The sequence below is a fragment of the Sciurus vulgaris genome (assembly GCF_902686455.1).
Source record: "Sciurus vulgaris genome assembly, chromosome: 1".
Taxonomy (NCBI): Eukaryota; Metazoa; Chordata; class Mammalia; order Rodentia; family Sciuridae; genus Sciurus; species Sciurus vulgaris.
In genome coordinates this window covers 17,153,343-17,174,310 of record NC_136461.1, presented here as the reverse complement: position 1 = coordinate 17,174,310, position 20,968 = coordinate 17,153,343, and the positions used below count along the sequence as shown (strand labels likewise).

The window sequence follows — 20,968 nt, the reverse complement described above, 5'->3', positions numbered from 1 at the left end:
ACTCCAAACAAAATTTGTGTAAATTTGGATATTTGCTTTAATATAAAAATAGATTGCTTCTGATCTGCCATGGTTTACCTTCTCCGGATGCTTTAACTTTTTAGGCAGATTCTTGAGCTATAACAGATGGATACTCATGTTCCTAACCCACAGGGCTGGTATGAGAATTTGATGCAATAAGGCACGTAGAACGCATGCCCGGCAAATGGTCAATCAATGTCAGCTGTTACTAGTTTTAATTTTATTCTCACCATTTTGATCATTTAATTTACTTGTGCATATTCCTTCTGTTCTCTCATGTAACCATCCATGAGATAGTTATTAAGGGCAGGTTGTGTGTTAAACAGGCTCAGTTTCTGCCATGCCCCCAGGCTTTAGAAATCTACCTGTCCTAGAGCTTCTAGTGCCTTCTGCCATCTCACACTAAGCCCAGGAATGCTGGTTCCTGGTGTGAAGAGCACATGCCTAGGAAACAGGGAGAACACCAAGTCCAGCACCTAGGAGACACCAGAGGCAGCCCTGGTGCCATGGCATCCACGGGACCATTTGGCCTGAGTCTCACTTTGACAACGGGCCTTGGATGCTGCTGGCACCTCCAGCTGAGGCAGTATTCACACACATGCGCTCACCAGGTAATGCCAGAACTCACATCCAATAACCAGACTTCCCTGCCTGTAAAACCCTATGAATATGGGTTTGCAAAATTATAGGGGAAGCATAATTATTCTTCACTAGACTTTTATGTGTGTGTGAAAAGCATTATTGTGTAGTATTGCTATATTCTTGCCTTGGCATTTTTTTGATATAACAAGAGTCTCTTAGAACGGAAGAGTGGTGCAGGCTCTTTCTGCCTCTGAGAGACTCTGGAAAGCATCCAAGCTGGAGTTGAAGGGGCACTGGATCCCGGACTCCAGGAAGGCTTGTGAATCCCCTATTCAGCTGCTCCCTCCTGAGATGTAGCCCAGAGTCTGGAAAAGTGACTTGCACAGGAGTCTGCTGGCTGACTAAACACAGGCCTGTTGAGCAGCTGGTGTGCTGTGGCCACTTCAAAGAGTGCCTTACCCAGCCCTAATCAGCCACAACTCCAGAGCACAACAGATAGCCTAGCCCCACCCACAGGATGTCAGAGAAAGCACACAGGCCTTGGGGACCTGCAAAAGGGGGTGGCAGGAATCCAGGCCTCCGAACCACGTTTAGGCCATCTGCTTTTCTAGTATTGTTTTTGATTGTAGTGTTTTAATTGGCTTTTAAAAAGCAGCTTCCCCATTCTCTCTGCCTCAGACTCCCCTGGCCTCTGAGGCATCTCCTGCAAAGATAGAGAGGTCTCCTCAGCTGGGTAAGCATTTTGCCCAGCTGAGAAGGCGTCTGAACTGAAAGACTCAGTGGAACTCTGCAAGCTGTACTCCCTTAGAAGGCGCACATTCTTTGCCTGGTGGCTCTTTTCCATTTCAAAGCACTTTTCCAGGACTAACATATGTCCAAGAGGCAAGCAGCCAATGCTGTGTTGCCAGGCAGCCCACAGTTAGAGTACATGGTCACTGACCCAAGAAATAAAGAATTTGCTAGGTGCTAGCTTCCACTTCAACCCCTGAGCCCTGATCTCAATGAATTATTTCACAGTCCCAAGAGCAGGTTCTTCAGAGGGAAGAACCCTGGCTTTGCCTGCTAAGAGTAGGGTTTGTATTAGAATTTGGCTCTAAATGAAAACATAAATAAAACATGCTCTTTCCCACCACCTGACGATTCAGCTTCTGGCTGGAGAATGTCAACTCCATGCCACGCTTTCCCCTTCCTGGGCTTTGGCTCATTGAAGGGTTACAGCTTCAGTCCCCTCCCAGGGAGCTGGAAATTCCACACCTGTGTTCCAGCCTCCGGCGTAGACCAAGAATTGCCTGCCTCATCCCACCTGCTAACTCCGACTGCTATTTCCAGGATGCCCGAGCCGGCAAGTGCAAGAGTCATTGTGGCAAAGTTACTGCGTTTCGCTTCCTGGAAGCCCGGCATCGCCTTTACTAAGGCCAGCTCGTGCCCACTCTCCTCTCACCCTCCATGCAGAAATGGGAAGAGGAAAGGGGGGAAAAATCGGAGGCAACAGGACCCAAACCGACAAGGCTGGCGACGGCAAGGAGGGAGGGTATTTATGGTAGGGGACATGAGCTGATGACAAATGTATTGCTTTTCCTGTTAAACGAAGGCTGAATTCGAGTCCCCTTCCTTCCCAGTCTTAATCACGACTCACCGGCGGCGTTCCCTCGAAGGTCCACCTGGCCGACGTTTCTGAGAAATGACTTGAACTCTTGGTACAACCCGGAGGCACAGCCTCCTTAATTCCTTCCCAACTCCGAGCTGCCGGGTGCTGCAGTGTTTTGCTTTCAAAAGTCGCAATTTGATTTGTCTGTCATCCTGTCAATCAGAAGCTGGCGGGGATTTCACGCAGGCGAGTGGTTGTGAAGAGGGATGGGCGGGACATCCTCCGGTCATTGGCTGTGCGGCTAAGCTTGCTTGAAGCGTAGGGGAGAGACCCGGGGACCCAGCTGGGCGCTCACCTGGCGGGGTTCCCTCTAGTGGCCAGAGGAGGAACGTTGGAGCAGCCTTCCTGCCCTCTTCCGGCAGTGCAGGAGCCCTCAGGTGATTGCTCACCTCCACCTGCCCGACAGGTGTCCTTCCTTCTTGTCCTCACGCCCACCTCGCGTGCTGTGCTCCTGCTATTCCCGCAGTCCACGTCCCCCCGGGCTAAACGTCCTTTAAGACGCAGCTGCCCTCAAAGCCCTCGAGTGTCCTGGGACCCAGCCCTGCCTCTCCGGTCCTGCCCTCCGGTACCACCTGTCTGTGCTCCACACCACGCTTCCCAGCACGTCCGCAGCTCAATACAGAAGGACGACCGTGAGCCTTCCACCCGATTGCTGTCCCCACCCCCGTGTTAGCTGTAATAAATAGCCTGTGGCGCTGTGCAGAGGACAAGACGCTCTTCATCACACACGCATTTTCATGCGCAGGCTTTTTGCTTCAGATCCTCACAGCCACTCTGAGGGACACTGAACTCACGCCCATTTTACAGACGAAGAAATGACATTTGGGAGAGAGCTCAACGACAAGAAAGAACCAGTTCTGGGTTCAGATCCTGGGGCAGGGAGAGCTCAGAGGGAAGACCCGAGAGGAGCGGGAGAGCGCACACTGTAGGAACTACCCAAAGGCCGCCGGGGCCGATGGAAGATTTCCTGGGGCGCCGGTACTAGGAGCTGAGACCCGGGAACGCGCCAAGGACAGCTTATGATGTGTCTGGATTCCGTCCTAAATCTAAAGAGAACCACTGAGTAAGCAGGGAAGCGACAAGGTCACCGTGACCTCCTGAAGCGGGGTGGTGGGGTTGGCTTACTAAACGGCTGTTTCCCAAACCGACATTCTGAGGTTTGCATTCATCACCAGGCTCCACCGAGGGGCATTCTCTTAGGTTTATTCCTGGAAGTGGGATTTTGCGTGAGCAAAATTCCGAGGCTTTTGGGCTATCCCAAGATTTCTGAAGGCTCGCCTAGATAACGCTGAATTAGTGTCCCCACCGGTCTTGGGAATAATTAACCGGAACCCTGAATTTCTGGCAGCTTCTTCTGCCGGATTTTGAAACGCCTCTAATGATTGGTCAATAACTTTTCACGCTAAAGAAACGGAGGACACCATTGGCTGGAGGTAGCAAGCGGACTCCGAATGTTAGTCCTGTGGTTGCCACAGCAACCGGGAGGTTGGGCGGGCCAGATTCAGCCCCCCGGACCCACAGGTAGGAGGCGGTTCCAGTTGGGGACCGGTCCCTGAGGTCCTGAGGAGAACACCGCGCACCCCATGGGACGTCCACTGAGATCCGCAGCCCCCGGGTGCGTACGGAGTCCCTGTGCCCCTTCCTGGAGCTGAGCCCTCAGTGTCCCCGCCTGAAAGCGGTGACGACCGCGGCGCGCCTTCTCCTCCTAGGTCCTGCGAGTGGCGTGGACACCTGATCCTTTGCCTCAGCCTTTGCAAGTGCACAGAGGTTTGGGGGTTCCGATACCGGGTGGAGGGAGAGCCTCACATTGCTGAGCTCCAACCCCGGTTCACCCAGCTCATCCGCTGCCCCTTTACAAATGTCCTTCCTGTTCAGGGATTGGACTTACCCATATATAAGACGAAAGGGTGAGACTGCAGTCTAGTGGTCACTAGTCGGCCGCTAGACACACTTCCAGCCCTCTGACACGCTTTCTTAGTCTAAAAAAAAAAAAAAAAAACCTAAGTGGTAATTAATCTGAGGGTGCTTTGAAAAATGTAAAATGCTTCCAAGATGCTTGATAGCATTACAACTAAATCGTTAAAAATCCACTGTAGTCAAAACTACTTATGCAAATTTCATAAAATTCCACATAAAGTAACAGTATACCTGGCTTAGTGTATGTACTTATATATCTTGATATACCAATGCTATTCCTATACACATATGCTATATATATAGATGTACCAATATATACTTATTATATTTTGATATACTCTGTACAGTAATATGTATAGATGTATAATATAATACTATAGTATAAACATAAAATATAATTATACTGTAGGTATAATAATAACATTTGTAAAAAGAGATGGTAGAATGAAAGCAGCTTATTGTTACAATTATGTGAGTTAAATATAGAATCTAGTTCTGGGAAGACCATAAACAAATAATAATGTACAACATAATATTGGGTAGTGAAATGTGCTTTCAAAGAAATAGAGGAAGGTACTGGAGACAGATGGGGTAGTTCTTCTTAAGAGAGGCTGGTCAGGGAAGACATTCCTAAGAAGGTGTGAACAGAAACCTAGTTGATTTTAATGACAGGAAAGCTGTCCATAGAGTGAGAACAGGTAGCCCCCATACCACAAGGAGCTATTACAGAAGCCCAAGACTTTCTGGGGGAAGAGGATTAGTCTTTAGTCTTAACAGCTGTTTTCAAATTCTTGAAGTATAGTCATATAGAGCATCTTACTGTGACTCACAATGAGAAATGCACTTTACATTATGACCCCATGCACACAAAAATTTCACAAAGACGATAGACCCAAATTTTGAAAAAAAAAAAAAAATCACCAATGTGGAAGAGAAATGAGACTTATTCTGGTTTCAAGGAGTAGAAGTAGGATGGGTGAGAGAGAGAGAGAAACTGCTTTGATACAGGAAAGAACTTTCTAGCAATTAGAACTGCCCAACAGTGATGCCTCAGGAATTTTCAAACTGCATCTGCAGAACCTCAGCGTTCTGTGAGGATTTAAGACAGACGCAAGTGTTTGCTTTGTATTTTGAAACTATACAATATCTAGCTTTTAAAAACCAAGCATACTGACTCAAGTGTGGTAAATGTCAGACTTTAGCATGTTAACATTTAGTGTGTGCCACCGGAGAGATTTTCCTGGAGGTCAAGTGTGAGCAGAGGTCAGGCTTCATGAGTTTGAAGGCTGATTCCACCTTGCTCCTAGTGTGATCTTGAACGAGTCACTTAAGCCTTCCTTCTAAACTTCAGTCCTCTCGTGTGTAACGCGGGTGATACTTCACTGGATCATGTTAGGACTGCATGAAGTGTCTGTACAAGGAATACTTGTGGCCTGTAAGCTCAATAAATGATAGCTATTGTTTGCAGCTGTTAATACAAAATCCTGTATCTATTAAAACCTAATGTTAAAAGAGCCTCCTGCAGGTCAGGCTGCGTTAAGTGCTTCAGTAGATCATCATGCAAATCCTCACAAGTACCCTGAGAGGGACGTGCTGTCATCCTTTCCAGTTTATGGAGGAAGAAATGAGCCCAGAAGTTAAACAACTCATCCCAAATCAGAGCTATTAAGTGGCAGGACTAGAACCTTGAACCCAGAACTAGATACTATACCACTCCCACCTGGGAATCGCTTGTCTGTGAGTTGGTTGGGAGGAAGATGTATCTTCACTGCTCTTTCTCAGATTCTAGGCCCATGACAATCTGTCATGAACAGTTGTATAAACAAGTACCCCAGTGAGGCACCCCTGAGCAGCACTCCGTTCACACCTGGGCTGCACCGACTCCCCTCTCGACTTCACAGGTAGGTGGGGGAGGTAACGGTGCTGTCTCTCGGTGGCAGGGTTCGGGATTGTTCTTAACGTTTCTGTAATTTCTTACATTTTACAGCATTTTGATAATTTGGATACATTGTTATTATAATGAGAAGTTAATTTTAATCACCTGTCATTCTAGAACACTGATGCGTTTTTTATTTTAGTTTTATTGAAGTTAGGGAGGTAGATGGTTCTTATTGAAACAATACAGCCCTGAAGGTTTTGTGAATGATGGTTGCTTTTCTAGACCCTTAAAGACATGGTTGCAACCGAGTGGCGTTTGTGCTGTGATCATGATTGATTTGCTTCTGTTGTTCGGAATCTTTAATTTCTTGGAGGGTAATGCTAGTAATTCGATTAAATGTTACGTTCTTAGTGTGGATTGTCAACCAATAAAGGCTGAGACACTTGATGGTGAGGGTGACAGAATGAAGTAAGGAATGAATACCTGGGTGAGAGGAGGGTCTAGTTTAGCATTAAATTATTTATTTCATTCTTCATTCATTAGTATTTGCAGATGGTGTGAGTTCTGTGGGTTGGGGGAATGGGCAAGGTCAAACCCAAGTCCACTCATGAGAAAAGGAACACTCTGGAAATCAGAGTATTCATGCTGACGACCACCAAAAACTGGACAAATGTAACTCTTTTTAGACATTGGGAAACAGGCAGCGTCACGCTGCAATTCCTGAGGTAGAAAAACAAGATGAGCCCTACGGCCGTCCCCATTTAGGCCGGGGACAGTTTCCAGGCCACCTCACAGGGGTTGGAGGGGGAGTCAAGGAGAGCTATGGATTTTGAATGTACCCAAAGGCCCATGTGTTGCAGGCTCTGTCCCCAGACTGTGGCACTGTTGGGAGGTAGCAGAACCTTCAGGAGGTGGGACCTAATGAAAGACAGTTAGATCACTGGGCGCGTGCCCTTGAAGAGGATATCCGGCCCTGGTCCCTTCCTGTTTCTCTTTGCTTCCTGTCTGCCATGAAGTGAATAGGCCTCCCCTGCCATGTGTTCCCACCATGACGTACTGTGTTGCCACAGGCCCAGAGCAATAGGGTCTAGCAGCTCTGAAACTGTAAGTCAAAGTAAACTTTTCCTCCTTTTAAGTTAATTATCTCAGGTATTTTGTCACAGTGACAGCAAGCTGACTAACACAAGGAGTTAGAGACCAGAGTTGAGGGGGGTCAAAGAATCCAGAATTTATAAGCTAGAATACCAGAGGTGGGGAACTGCAGAGAAAAAGTTCAGAAATCTAAAGAGGGGTCTCCCCAAGTCTTCAGCTGAATAATAATCTACTCATGTATGAAAAGAAACTAAGACTGGGGCACACCTACCAGAAAGTAGCAGGTTGAACACTTCCTGGGGCTATTCAGATGGTAGTATTTCATGTTCCCATAAACCAGAATGGAGAGGAATTGGATTAGAGAGGGGCTGGAGAGAGTCCACAGAAGTACATGCCCTAGTAGTGAAGATAAATTGTTCCAAGGATACAAGGTCACTTTTCAAAGTTTGAAATCCTGGAAGGATCAAGTGAATCTACAGGTATCTAGAAGTATACCCGAGGCAGGGGGAATACAACATTCTTTTCAAGAATACATCATAATGCATCACTCAATAATGTAAAATTCACAATATCTAGTTCCAATACAAAATCACCATGAAAAGACACAGAAAAATATGAATCCTGTGCAAGAGAATAATCAATCAATAGACTAGTCCCAGAAATGACCTTAAAGCAACTATTATAAATCTTACAAATGTGTTCAAGGATGTAATGGAAAACAGGAACACAATGAGGCAAGGAATGGAAGAGGCTTTTTTTTTTTTTTTTTAACTTAAGTCATTTTTAAAACAATTAAAACACAATTGATAGCATATGCAGAAGATTAGACACTATGGAAAGTCAGAGAGACTGAAGACATAACAATATGAGAAAGGAAGGAGAAATCAGGAAAAAAACTGAAAAAACAGTGACTGAATGTTTCCCAAATTTGATGAAAACTATAAACTCACAGATTCAGGAAGTTCAGTGAAGCCCAAACATTTAGAAACATTAAAGAAAGTTATGTCATTAAGTCAAATGACTGAGAGGTACTAGTCAAAATCATCGAAAGTATAAGGGTGGTTCCCAAGAGGGTGGGGTGGGAATGTGGAGGAAATGGCATCCTGAAGGAAGTGCCAAGGGGAGATTCGGTTCTGCAAGATGAGAAGACTTAGAGAGCTAGATGCTGGTGGCAGTTGCACAACATTATGAACTGAATTCCACTGAACTGTCTACTTAGAAATGGTGAAGATATTGCTTACAATCAAAATAATAATCACTTGAAAATTTTTTAATCTCAAAAATATAGAAATGATGAATATGGTTAATTGTTATGCTATGTGTATTTTAACACACTAAAAACATTGGAAAACATCAAATTGCTGAATAAAAGTGATAAGCAAAAGTTTAAAAGTAGATAAAGACATTACTGACAGGAGAAGAATTACAGTAGACTTCTCATAAAAATTATGGAAGCCAGAAAACAATGGATTAATATATTTCAAAGTGCTAGGGGGCATTGATAGGAGGAAAAAACCCCTATGAATCTGATGTCCAGTGAAAATAATTCTTAAAAAATGAAAGAAGGGCTGGGGATATAGCTCAGTTGGTAGAGTGCTTGCCTTGCAAGCACAAGGCCCTGGGTTCAATCCCCAGCATGGAAAAAAAAAAAAAAAAAAAAAAAGAAAGAAAATAATGACCATTTCAAACAAACAAAAACCTAGAAAATGTATTATCAATAGACTTGCCTTGCAGAAAATACTAAAAGAAATTCTGTAAGTAGAAGCAGTATGGAACCAGATGGAATCTTAGATTTACAGAATTAAAAAACACTCAAAATGGTAAATATCCAATACATTTTTTTCTTATTTTAATCTCTTTAAAAGATAATCAAGTGTTTACGTTAAAAAATGTGAGATTCATAATATATGTAGAACTACTTTTATGTTTATGTACCATCAATAAATATTTGGAAATTGAAGTTTCTTAAAATTCCATTTTCATGACAAAAATATGATTTACCTCTAGGACTCAATTTAAGAAAATATGTGCAATATCTGTATACCAGTTATAAAATATGGCTGAGAATTTTTAAAAGACCAGAATGTAAGCAAGGCACAGTGGCACACACCTGTAATCCCAGTGACTCAGGGGGCTGAGGCAGGAGGATCACAGGTTCAAGGCCAGCCTGGTCAATTTAGGGAGACCCTGTCTCAAAATAAAAAATAAAAAGGGCTGGGGATGTAGCTCAGTGGTAAAGCACCCCTGGGTTCCAACTCAGTACTAAAAAATTAAAAAAAAAATAAGAAGAAGAAGGGGGAGGAGGTGGAGGAGACCTAAAGACTGGGTTTGATCCCAGCACTGTTGGTGAGGATTTAGAGCAAAGGGAACAAATCATGAAACACGCAACAATCTGGAAGATTTCCAAAGATGTCTTCCTAAGTGAAAAAAGACAGACACGAGATACGTGATAACCAAAAGCATCGTGGCAATATCGTGATAGAGGACATGTGGGAGGGAACTGGCTGCGAAAGGACTTGGAACTTGTTTGGGACGAAGGTAAATTTAATGTCCTAATCATGGTGATATCACTGGGGATCGAAGCCAAGGGCACTCTGTCCCTGAGCTGCAGGCCCAGCCCTTTTTATCTTGAGACACGGTCGACACTGATGAATTTTTTTGTATGTCAGTTATATCCCAGGAAAGCTAAATTTATAAAATGAAAATAAAATCCAGAGCTTTAAGGAGCTCTGTCAGCAACATCGGCAGCGAGCTCTTGCAGATCTCCTACTGCAGACCTCACAAAGTGCAGAGGACCTGGGGGGTCACAGAACTTGGTGAAGCTCAGCCTCTGCCCCACAAGACTTCCCCGTCTAGCCTGTAGATAGAACAGAACCCCCTTGTGATAATCACAGTGTGAAATGATCCCTACAAATGTTGCATTTTGCAGTTTCAGGTGCTTAGAAGAATAGGTAGCAGCAGTTTTCCTCAAATAAATGGAATGCATCACAGAACTTTGCTAACATGGACAACTCTGCACAGAAAGATGAACGCCCTGGCAAACCCTCCAGACATGCCAGCAAGATACACAAAGGTCTATTCAATTTTAATAACCCATCTGTACAGGAAGAGGAGGGTTTTTGACAGTTCACGAGAGCACATTGGGTGGGAATATAGTAAACCATGGGTAGTGTCCACCAGGCGGTCCTAAAGGCATATGGGATTGATTGCCTTAGGTTCTGCTGCCCTTACTGTGATGACTGGCAAGAAACTATGAGAAGGAAGGGGGCGGGGGGGTGGGGCAAGAAGGATGTCTCCTAGACAAAAAAAAAAAAAAAGCAGACTATATATTTCCATGTATTTGCTAAGAATCAGTCTTCAAATTCTAGCTGTGTAAGAGATCTTGCCTTCTTTGTTTCCTAAAATGAAATTTAAGTTCTAACTTTCAGCTCCCATTCTTTTACCTTTGATTTCTGGGCTTATAGTTAAAGTTTGTTTCTTATAGGCAGCAGAGAGTTGGGTCTCTCTTTCTTACTCAGTCTAACCATCTCTGTCTTTTAATTGATATTTTAGGCGGCTTATATTTAATGTGATTTATCCCTGCGTTAATTCTGTCGTTTTAGAATTTGCTTTTTGTCTGTCCTGTTTAGTCTTTATTTTTTGTCTTTTGTGTTGTTTGTATGCTTCTACTTCATCTCTTTTTTTTAAGATATTAGGAATGAGTCTTTGCAGTATTTCCCTCATGGTTGCTTTAGAGCAAAATTTGGCAAAATGTGGCCTTTGGGACAAATCTGACTCACCGCCTGTTTTTATAAATAAAATTTTGTTGAAGCACACCCATTCCTATTTATGTATTCTCTATGACTGCTTTTACTGTACAGTGGCAGAGTTGCAACAGAGACGATGCAGTACGCAAAGCCTAAAATAATTACTCTCTGGCCCTTGATAGAAAAAGTTCATTGATCTCTACTTCAGACTTTATAGAACTCATCTTTAACTTATCATGACCAACTGTGGTTTTGTAACACTCCACATGGAGAAGAAGCTTAAAGCAATATATTTTAACGTTTCCCTTCCTGGCCTTTGTGTTTTTATCCTCAAATATTATATATATAACAAACCCCACACTATTTTGTTACTATTTTTTTGCTTTAAATATTCAATTATTTTAAACTGATTCATGTTTTCTATTTATATTTAAAAAGATCAATTGATACTTATAAGTTTATATTTTACATATACCCAAATATTTACTGTTTCCAGACTCTTCATTCCTTTTGTAGATCTAGATTCTCCACTGGCATCATTTTTCTTTTGCCTGAAGGACGGCCTTTCGCACCTCTGTAGATACAGTTTGCTGGTGATTCATTCTTTCAATTTCTGTGTACTTTGGAATTTTTTCCGGGCACAGGCACACACATTTCCCTTCTCAGATATTCCATCCTCCTTTGGCCAATTCCGGTGTCTTGATTGTTTCATGTATTTTATCCATTATTTTTTTTTTTCCTTTCTGATTCGGAAGGCACATCCCGTCCCGTTTAGGCTGGAGACAGAGGTTCAGCCAGAGCGTTTCTCAGGTCCTGTTTCGTCACACTCTCATCAAGAGGGCTGCTAAGTCTGCCACCTCCTAGCCAGAGCCTTGACCCCTGTCACGGGGAGCCTTTCCTTCTCCCGGGAGAACGGCCTCCTCTATAAACCCTTAGTTTGCAAACTTAGGCTTTTAGAAACAAGTCTTGCAGTTACTCTGCTATTTGACTTGCTGGAGAGCTTCCTTAAGGCAAAAGGGGCGTAGCCATCACCTATAGAGATGAGGAGCAGAGGCAAAGCAAGGAAACCAACAGCTATGCCGTGCCCTGCTGCCTCTCCATACTGTCTACCTAAACATACGCTCAGCTTCTACGTACTCCAGCCTCAGCCCAGGCAAATGAGGCGAGAGTGTCCCTCTCTCCATTATTTTATCATTGATTTATTGAGTGCTTACTATGAGCCTGGCTCCTGAGGGGGCAGCACAGGACAGCGGTTAAGAGCCTGTGGTCATGGGACAAATTATGTTCAAACCACAGCTGTTCTAGTTTCGGCTGTGTGATTTGGATGAGTAACTTAACCCCTCTAACCTCAGTTTCCTCATCTGTGAAGTACCCCAGAGAGGCTTCTGTCGGCATTGGGCTGTCCTCTCTGGAATTGAATTTGGCTTTTTCAAAAATTCAAAGACTGCCAGGTGCCGTGGCTCATGCTGGTAATCACAGTAACTTGGGAGGCTGAGGTGAGAGGATCGCAAATTCGAGGCCAACCTCAGCATCTTAGCGAGGCCCTAAACAACTTAGTGAGACACTCTCAAAATAAAAAGTAGAAAGGATCGAGGATGTGACTGACTCCTGGTAAAGCGACCCTGGGTTCAGTCACTGGGGAAAAATGAGAGACCAGGAAACCGGCCTTCGGGATGGTGTTCAGGCAAACACACGCCTGCTGCTGCCAACCCACCGCTCTCCTTTCTCTTGGCCACCTTGTTCCACGCCACAGGCATTTCCTCCCTGAGGTCGAGGAGCCTGAGGAGAGATGCTTTGGCTTCCTGCTGTGAGCAGCCCAGGGGCAAGATGGACCCCACTGGAACTTTGGCTTGAGTGTCAGGAGCAGAGTCGGGAGGTGCTCTCGGGAGGGTATGGGAAGGCCTCCTTCTCACACGGTGAGGCTTCCTAACTATTCCCACACTGGTCTGAGAGCAGAGAAGGGAGACTGGCTGGCTGGGGCCTTCCTTGTGTTAGGGGTGGGACTGGAGGGAGGGCGGGAGGGAGGGCGGCAGGGAGCCTCCGGGATCTGACCTCAGTCTGCCCAGAGCAGGGCGGGGCGAGGCTCCAAAGCTGCAGCCATCCGCCGAAAGGCGGGCTGGAGTTGGTGATCAACCTGCTCAGCAGAGGCAGCCAGCCTGCCTGTGGAGTCCCAGCAGAGGCGGACAGCGACCCGGACCGCGGGGGACGGGGCAGTACATCTTATGAACATCTCGGCAGCAGAGCCCAGACGTCTGCAGTGTAACTTCGATTTTCTAGCATGATCCCTTTCTGCTTTTGATCCCCATGTCTGCTCAAAGCGGAAACCTGACCCTGCCTTCCCAGAGTCCTGTAGAGGACAGCAAGCTCCACGTAGGTTCCTCTGCCCTCTGCGGGTCTCTAGGTGTCTGACCCTGGTCCCTGGAGGACTGGCAGCAATGGCTCTGCCTCCTGCCCTTCTCCTTTTCCAGGTGGTCATCCTTCCTGTCACGACCTTCCTTTTCCCTGAGACTGTCTGTTTTAATATGCTTATGTGACCACATCTCGTTAGTGTGAGACTGGAGAGGGGGAATCCCCAATAAATTACCAAAAGGGAAAGAAAAACAACTGGGGAATTCTTTTTTGAAAATTCAGTTTCATGTTTATCTCTTGTCAAGTGGCAAGTTTCACTGGGTATGGTGGTGCACACCTGTAATCCCAGTGGTTCAGGAGTCTAAGGCAGGAGGATCGTGAGTTTGAGGCCAGCCTCAGCAACTTAGTGAGGCCCTAAGCAACTTAGTGAGACCCTATCTCAAAATAAAAATAAAAAGGGTTGGGAATGCGGCTCAGTGGTTAAGTGCCCCTGGGTATAATCCACAGTACAAAAATAAATAAAAGGCAAGTTTCTCCTCTATACCAATTAAAATAAAACTTTAGTATACACCTCTGTGTTTTTTGCATTTGTCAATTCATTTTTTGGTGCTGATTTTTGTTTTTGTTGTCTAGGTTTTACTGCTGCATATCCAACACAACCCTCCATTCCTTTTAAATTGCAAACTACATTAGCTCCCGAACAAGAAAAAAAAGGATTTAATAGTCAAGCCAAGAGATTTTATCATAAGAAGGTAATGACATTGGGTTAGGGGTGGGTTATTTTTGTCTGGATTTTAGCCTGAAGGCCAGCGGTTGTGTCTCTCTGTGACCAGCAGAGGGCAGTGTCGTCCGAGGAGTCCCGGCCCGCTCTGCGTCTGCGCACTGGGGGACTGTCAGAAAGGCTCGGGACCGCGTACAGCCCTTTCTAGACCCATGGTGTCAAAAATATTGAAGTGAACCACAAATGTTTAAAAAGCATATTTGGAAATCATAAAAATATAAAATTACCCCAAACCCATGTATATTGAGTAAAAAAAGTTCCATTCCAATTCTTACAACATGGGAGGAAATCACATGATTTTCTTCAAATAACATGAGGGCAGAATCTAATAAATCTAGAATTAAGCTTCCTTAAACCATGGCTTATTACTGCATTCCCTGCATCTGCCCCTCTTCCCCTCATTTCCGTGTCTCCTTTTCCTCTTCTCTCTGGGAAGCTTAGCGGCTCCTGGGCCCTTAGTTTGGGGTTTCTGGGGTCTGGCCTTCTCCCCTCTCACCAGCAGGGGGCGGAAGCAACGCGGGAGACTCCTACTCTGTTTTATTCCTTCCTTGATTGAACCAAGACCAGGAGAAGAACATTCCTTGAAGTGATCATTCAGTTACCCTTTAAACACGGTGGTCATCCTGCTTCCTTGTCCAGTGGCAGAGGGGGCCAGGAGACTGAGGATCTGAGCACAGGCAAGGTGTGAAGTTGAGAGGCCCCAATATCCTCAACCTGGTTCCTCCTCGGTGAGTGAGAGGGAAGAACCGGAGAAGATTTCCAGTTCCTCTCACCTGTGATATTTTAGGATTTTAAGAAGCAAACAATAAGGAATATTTCGTACACACATACACATATGTACTTTCTAAAATTACTTGTAGATTTCCCCAAAGAGGATAAATATCTGCTCAGGCATTTTCTCTCCTTTCTGTGTCTCTGGATCTTAACTGTCAGTCCCTCCTGTTTTCTATCTGGTTTCCCAGGCGTCAATCTGACATAATACCTCTGCAGGGTATTTGCAGCCCAGCTTCCAATAAAAATAATAGCCACCATTTGCTGATCCCTGCCATGTGTCAAATCCCTTTCAGGTTGTACCTCTCCTCCCCAGAACAATGCTAACAGGGAGGGTTTATTATCTTAATTTAATAGAAGAGGAAACTGAGTCTTAGGAGGTGGAGTGACCCACCCACGGTCACACACGAAGGGTTTGGCACAGAAGAGGCTCTCAATGAATATTTGCTGACTCGATGTTGAAAGAATTAGACCTCAGCCCAGGCCCAACTCCCTCCAAAGCCTCTCACTCTTTCCACACCGCACCACGCCTGCCTTTGTGGCCTGCGAGGCCGTAAATTTGGCTGATGAAAGTCAGCATGTTTCTAGAAAGGCCTTGGCCAAACAGACCGAGCTCAGTTGAGGGCAAGATGAGGAGCCAAGGGCCGAGGCTCCATCCGGGTGATTGGTCCTGGAGACTCAGGTCCAAAGACAGAAGCCTGACTTGGATAATGCCATTTGAAACACTCGCATTTCCAAAACGTTTCCTACTGAAGGAGCGTGGTGGCAGCCAGCCAAAGCTTTAGGCAGCATCAAACACAGAGGCAGCAGGCTCAGACGTTTGATCCCCTTTTCAAATGTGGCAGCGTTCTTTGGCTAAGGTGAAACCTCTCATCTAAGTATTTGAAATCGACATTAAAAGCATGAGTTTTATGGAGAGGGCCCGGAGCAGGCCGCCTGTGTTCCATTCTGTCGCTAGCTGGGTGCCTTCACACCAGCCATGTCTTTTCTGGGCTTCAGTTTCCTCATCGGCAACATGAAATTCAGGTCGTATAATTTTTGAGATCCTTGCAAGTTATAAACACAGAAAATCATATTCCGTGTTCATCATCCTCATTTTTCCTGAGGGAAATGAGCATTGAGAAGCTAAGGAGCTTGTTCAACATCACCCAATAATTTAGTGAGGCAATCCAAATTAAAAGCAGATCTGAAACCTCCGGTGCCTTCACGCCCTCCTTAAAACAGGAACCACGCACAGCCCGCGCCCGATCTCGTCCCTGGCCTGCGTCCTCACCTCACGCCTGGGCCCACCGTGGAGCCCAGAGAATCGCGACCTCTGGAAGGTGCGCTCACCTCCCCAGGCTAACTGCCCGGGACCACGAGCCTCCTTGCCCTATCACAGTCCCCAGGAGATGGCCACTAGGGGCGGGAGTCTCTTGCAGGGCTCCGTGTCTGCCCTGGCCATTTGGTCTGCGAGGAATGGAGTCTGCTTTGCTGGCATTTTGTCCCTATTTGCAGATGTGCTGGCCTCGGCACTTACGCAGAGCAGGGTCTGTGTCACGGAGCACAGCCCAGGACCCTGCTGGACATTTTCTCCCATCCTCCTTCTCATTCCCATTTCACCATAGATTGAGGTCACCATTTCCCAAGCTTTGTGACCCTAAGGACATGCCAAAGCCCATCGATGAGCCAGGGAAAGGGGAACTACTAATGCTGCTCAAAGTTGACACTGCTGTCTCCTCCGTCCCTCCCTGGGTTGCTCGTGGGGGCCAGGAGCACAGTTAGAAAGTCACAGATCTTGCCACCCGCCCTCCTGCCACCTTGCCTCTGCAGGTTCACAGGTGGTGAGGGACCTGTGGCCCAGCGAGGGCGTGTGCCCTGGGGACGTGCCAGCTCTCTTGCCTGTTGGCCTGAACGCTGTGCACTTCTTGGACCACAGTCAAACTCAGCGGAAGCTCTCCCGCCTTGGGTGAAGTCAACAGGGTGGATGGACATGTCCTGAGACCATGAAACTAAGCCATTTGTGAAAAGAAGCGGTTCCCTGAGGAACTCTGAATTCACCCACAATGTTACCAGTAGACTAGCCACAGGCCAGAGCTGTTCCACCTCAGGCCCAGCCTCCTGCTACACACCCAGCCCTCGAAAACTCTTGTCCTGAGGAGCACCAGCTAACCACTTCAAAATAGCCCAAAGCCAGGTGGCGCATCTTTGCAGATCTAGTGTGGTCTTTAGCCAGTGTTTCTGCAGAGCCTGTATTTTCCAAGCCAGAAGTTGGTTTGGCAAACCAGTGATTTGATAAACACCAGAGTACTAATTGGACAGAATTTTAAGATCAGGGTCAGAAGATCCAGGCTGTGTGGAGATGTAACTGGCTCTGGGCTCTGGGATATAAAGCCCTGCCATTACCCCGCTTCCTCCCTCTCCCTCCTCCTCCTACCTTTCCCCCTAGCCTGAGGCTCAGGTGACTGTGGGTTGTTGTCCACTCTTGGTACATGCAGCAGCTGCCCACCCAGGACCTGAATGCTTCAAATGAGCTCTTGGAGTCCTTTCAACCCAGTGTTGCCCGATGTATGCTGGGTGGAAGATGGGAGCACACCGTCCCGACTTAACTTACCACTGTCGCAACATAGTGCTCGCCTGAACGGTGACCCCGCAGGAAAAAGGTCTGGATTTTTATCATGAACCCGAAGAGCCACCCTTCCTAGCAGCTGTGGGAGAAAACCCGGATCCTCCACCACTGGCTATCACTCGAGGGTCACCCCCACTCCCCTCTGCAAGGACAAGCCCCCGCAGGCAGCCTTTGCCAATCCCTGTGGTCTAAATGCTCCTCCACTGGCCAGCTGCAGCCGCTGCTGCCTGGAGGCTTCTCCGTGGACATTAAGAGCAAGGGCAGCCCTCTTTCCTCAGGCTGAGAGGTGACCATCCTCCCTGCTTGCTCTGGGCTCACGCCAGTTTACAGTGTGGCAGAGTTAAAGTATGAGTGAGTGCCAGTAGGGTCAGATTTAGCAGATAAAAATACAGGTCCTCAGTTAAGTTAGAATGTCAGATAACTATTTTATTAGTATAAGTATGTCCCAAATGGCACATGGGATATACTTATACTAAAATAGCTATGGGTTGTTTATCTGGAATTCTAACTGAGCGGGGCAGGGAGGGTTAGGGCGTCCATTCACATTTGTGTTTCATCTAGCAACTCTTTCTCCCCAGGCACACGTGAGCGCTTGGAAAACTGTCATGAAGAGATATGTGGGGTTTGAGCGGGGGTGGCAGACTGGGACTTAGGGATGTGTTTCTTCTGTCCCTCGTTTAAACTGGCAGAGCCACATATTCCCTGCTGCAGCTTTCCCTGGATTCAGGGACTCTGGGAGCTCAGTAGCATCTCAAGGCCCAACACCTTAGATTTAGAGAAACCTAGGCCCAAACAGGTGGCTTGACAAGATCGTGTGGCTGGCAGCAGCATCATTTCCTCTGTGCCAAATGCTCTGACTCTTGCCCCATGGCAGGTGGGCAGGGCAGGTGATTCCTGCTTTATAGATACCGACTGTCCCCAATGGACAGATGGGAGCCGACTGCCAGGGACAGGAGGCACAGCAAACCCGGGGCACTCGTGCCCAGGCTGAGCTGCGGAGAACCCCGGTGGCGTGGGGCAGGTGTGAGGGGCTACGGGGGTGGGAAGAGACCTGTTGGGGAGCGTCTGCAGGTGAGCTCGCTCAGCGAGCCCCCCGGGTGCCGGCCCTGTTCTGGTCCTTACGTGCTCTTGCTCATCTGAACCCTGTTTTAAAGAGGAGAAGATGGGGCCAAAGAGAGAAGACCCCAGGTCACATAACTAGTAAGCGTCAGAGCCAGAATTTGATCCGCACATCCTCAGTGCATTCTCAGTTAAGTTAGACCTGAACTCAACCACGGAACCCGACTGATTCTCAGATGAGACTGTGTAGGACAAAGGGGCCAGGCCCCTGGTTTTGAAGCAGGGATTCAGGTCTCAGGGCTGGTTCAAGCCTCTGTGGCCCTGGCCCTCATAGTCAGTCAGACTGGAAAGTCCTGGAAGGCCCCTTTCTGCCCCAAGGAAGGCAGTAGGGACATGGCAAGATCTGAAGTCTGGTTGTCTGGGTTCAAACCTGGGCCTCAGCTTACTAGCTGTGAGCCCCTGGGCCCCAGAACGTGGCTCTGGTAACACGTCTGCTGCGGAGGACTGGGTGAGGCGTAAAGCAGACAATGCCACAGGCCGCACGCTGAGGGCAGGTACGGCCACCTAGGGCAGTGGGACTCGGCAAATTCACCTCCACATGCCTCGGTTTCTTTATGAAGTGGGTTGGCAGCTTCTTCCTCACCGGAGGTGCTAGAATGGGACAAGCTTTCAGGAGCCCTGGCACTGAGTAGGTGCCCGGTAAACGCTCACCCTGGCGAGGCCTCCCTGTCCTTTGATGGCCGGGCCGTCCTCTGTGGACGATGTGTTCTTCCCCCTGGTGACTAGCCTGGGACGTGGCCACCTAGCTGCAGTGGCTCTGCCTCTGTCCCTCTCCAGCTTGCCTGCAGCATCTAGCACCTGGCCCGTGAGCTCCCCTCCTTTGGTCTGAGCTAGAAGTGGTCAGGTCCAGTCTGTTTCCTTTGCTTTCTGCACAGAAACGTGCCCTGGTTTCTCAAAGGCCCAGGAGGAAGCTGAGTCAGGTGGGGCGTGGTGGACGTGAGATCTGTCCCCGTCCCCTAACCCAGTCCATACACAGCACTCGCACACCAGCTGTATCTGGTGGCCCTTTGTATCCTCATTTCTCTAATGACACAAAGAGACCCCAACAGCCTTCTTTAGGAGGACAGTACGGCGTGGCCCTTGGGAGTCCTGCCCCACCACTCCGTGACTGAGGGGGACGCCAGGCAAGTTGGGAAATGGCGCAGCTGGACGGCCGCACCCCGAAGGGACACTGCTGCGTGTCCCGTAGGGTGACGGTGAAGCTTGGTGTCAACAGGCGCCGGGTCCCTCTGCGTGGTAATGCCGCTGCCTTCTCTTGGCTTGCAGGATGACCTTCCGGGTCCCGGGTTCTACAACGTCATCCACAAGTCCCCCGTGTTCAACAGCGTCTCGCTGTCCAAGAAGGGAACCTGCACTTTCCCCTCCATGGTGAGTGCCCACCCGGGTCAGTCACGTCCTTCCGCGGCGCGTCATCAGCGCGGGGCCCGGGTTCCTTCTCTCCAAAGGCCCTTGGTTCTAATTATGAGAGGAAAAGCCTCCTCCAGTGGCACGCAGGTAAACTGGACCCGGTGTCACTCGTCATCGCAGGTCGCCAGGGTGGGAAGAGAAGCTAGAGGAACATCCAGAACCCGATCATCCAGACCAATACTGTCACCATCGAGTGAGCCACGCCAGGGTCTTCCTGAGATGCCCGGGCATGCCGGGAAAATGTCACTCTTAACCTGTTTTGTCCTCAGATTGATTTTGACGCACTTGCTTATTCTAATCAGGTTGATCAAATTATCGAGAAATCTGACGGAACCAAAAAGAAAGCAGGTCGCAGGTCCGAAGAGGGATCCCTGCTTCTTCTTCTCTTTTTGTAGGATGTGGGATTTTTATCTTTCTAAGAGTTTTAAAAAGTTTTAGTTGTAGATGGAACAAAATATCTTTATTTTTTTAATTTATTTTTAAAGTGGTGCTGAAACTCGAACCCAGTGCCTCACACGTGACCGGTAAGCACTCTATCACTGGGCCACAAACCCGGTCCCAGGATTTTTATCATTGTTGAGTCTCTAGACAATCAAATAGAAAATCAAATATGAAGAAATACCAATGATCCGGGCCAGATCTGGGTGAAGACGTTCGTTTCCTATTTTTCTTTCCTTGTTTTGCTGGGGTTGGCGCCCAGGACTTCAATCCGGGTAGACAAGCGCTCTACCAAACCACATTCCAGTTTATGAATATCTTTAAGAAAAGGACTATCAGCCTTAAAAAATATTTATGAATTGTCGAGAAAAATAGACACAGTGAAAGAGCCAAATTAGGGCAAGTCCAGCTGAGGAAGAAGAGAGAACTCATCTCTTGTCGGGGTGCTGATTCCTGACATTGGGACTGATTTGTTTTAACCACACAAGGGACCATTTCAGTCACACTGAACGCAGCCACTGCTGCAAGTCCAGCTTGGCAGAGTTGAATCCTTCAGGAGTAAACAAACCAACTTTGGAGTTGACTCCCTGTTACCAAAGAGGCCGAGGAC

General features: G+C 47.2%; 2 protein-coding genes across 8 annotated transcripts in view; one reads left to right on the top strand and one right to left on the bottom strand.

Moving 5' to 3' along the window:
• NIPAL3 (NIPA like domain containing 3) overlaps positions 1-2,769 on the bottom strand; it is a 46,756-nt gene extending 43,987 nt beyond the window's left edge. The window contains exon 1 of one of the 3 annotated variants that reach the window (XM_079138357.1): positions 2,240-2,769. The gene's annotated coding sequence lies outside the window, so the exon portion shown is untranslated. The remainder of the gene's footprint in view (positions 1-2,239) is intronic. The other 2 variants (XM_079138356.1, XM_079138358.1) reach the window with 2 other exon arrangements.
• A 558-nt stretch (positions 2,770-3,327) lies between these two features.
• Positions 3,328-20,968, top strand: part of STPG1 (sperm tail PG-rich repeat containing 1) — a 38,056-nt gene continuing 20,415 nt past the window's right edge. For 2 of the 5 annotated variants that reach the window (XR_013763586.1, XM_079138378.1), the window contains exons 1-4: positions 3,333-6,069; positions 10,069-10,212; positions 13,868-13,986; positions 19,780-19,881. Coding sequence is in view for 4 of the 5 variants with exons in the window: in XM_079138378.1 (XP_078994504.1) it covers positions 10,143-10,212; positions 13,868-13,986; positions 19,780-19,881 (291 nt within the window). In the remaining variant the exon portion in view is untranslated. Of the gene's footprint in view, positions 6,070-10,068; positions 10,213-13,867; positions 13,987-19,779; positions 19,882-20,968 lie in introns of all 5 variants that reach the window. The other 3 variants (XM_079138380.1, XM_079138381.1, XM_079138379.1) reach the window with 3 other exon arrangements.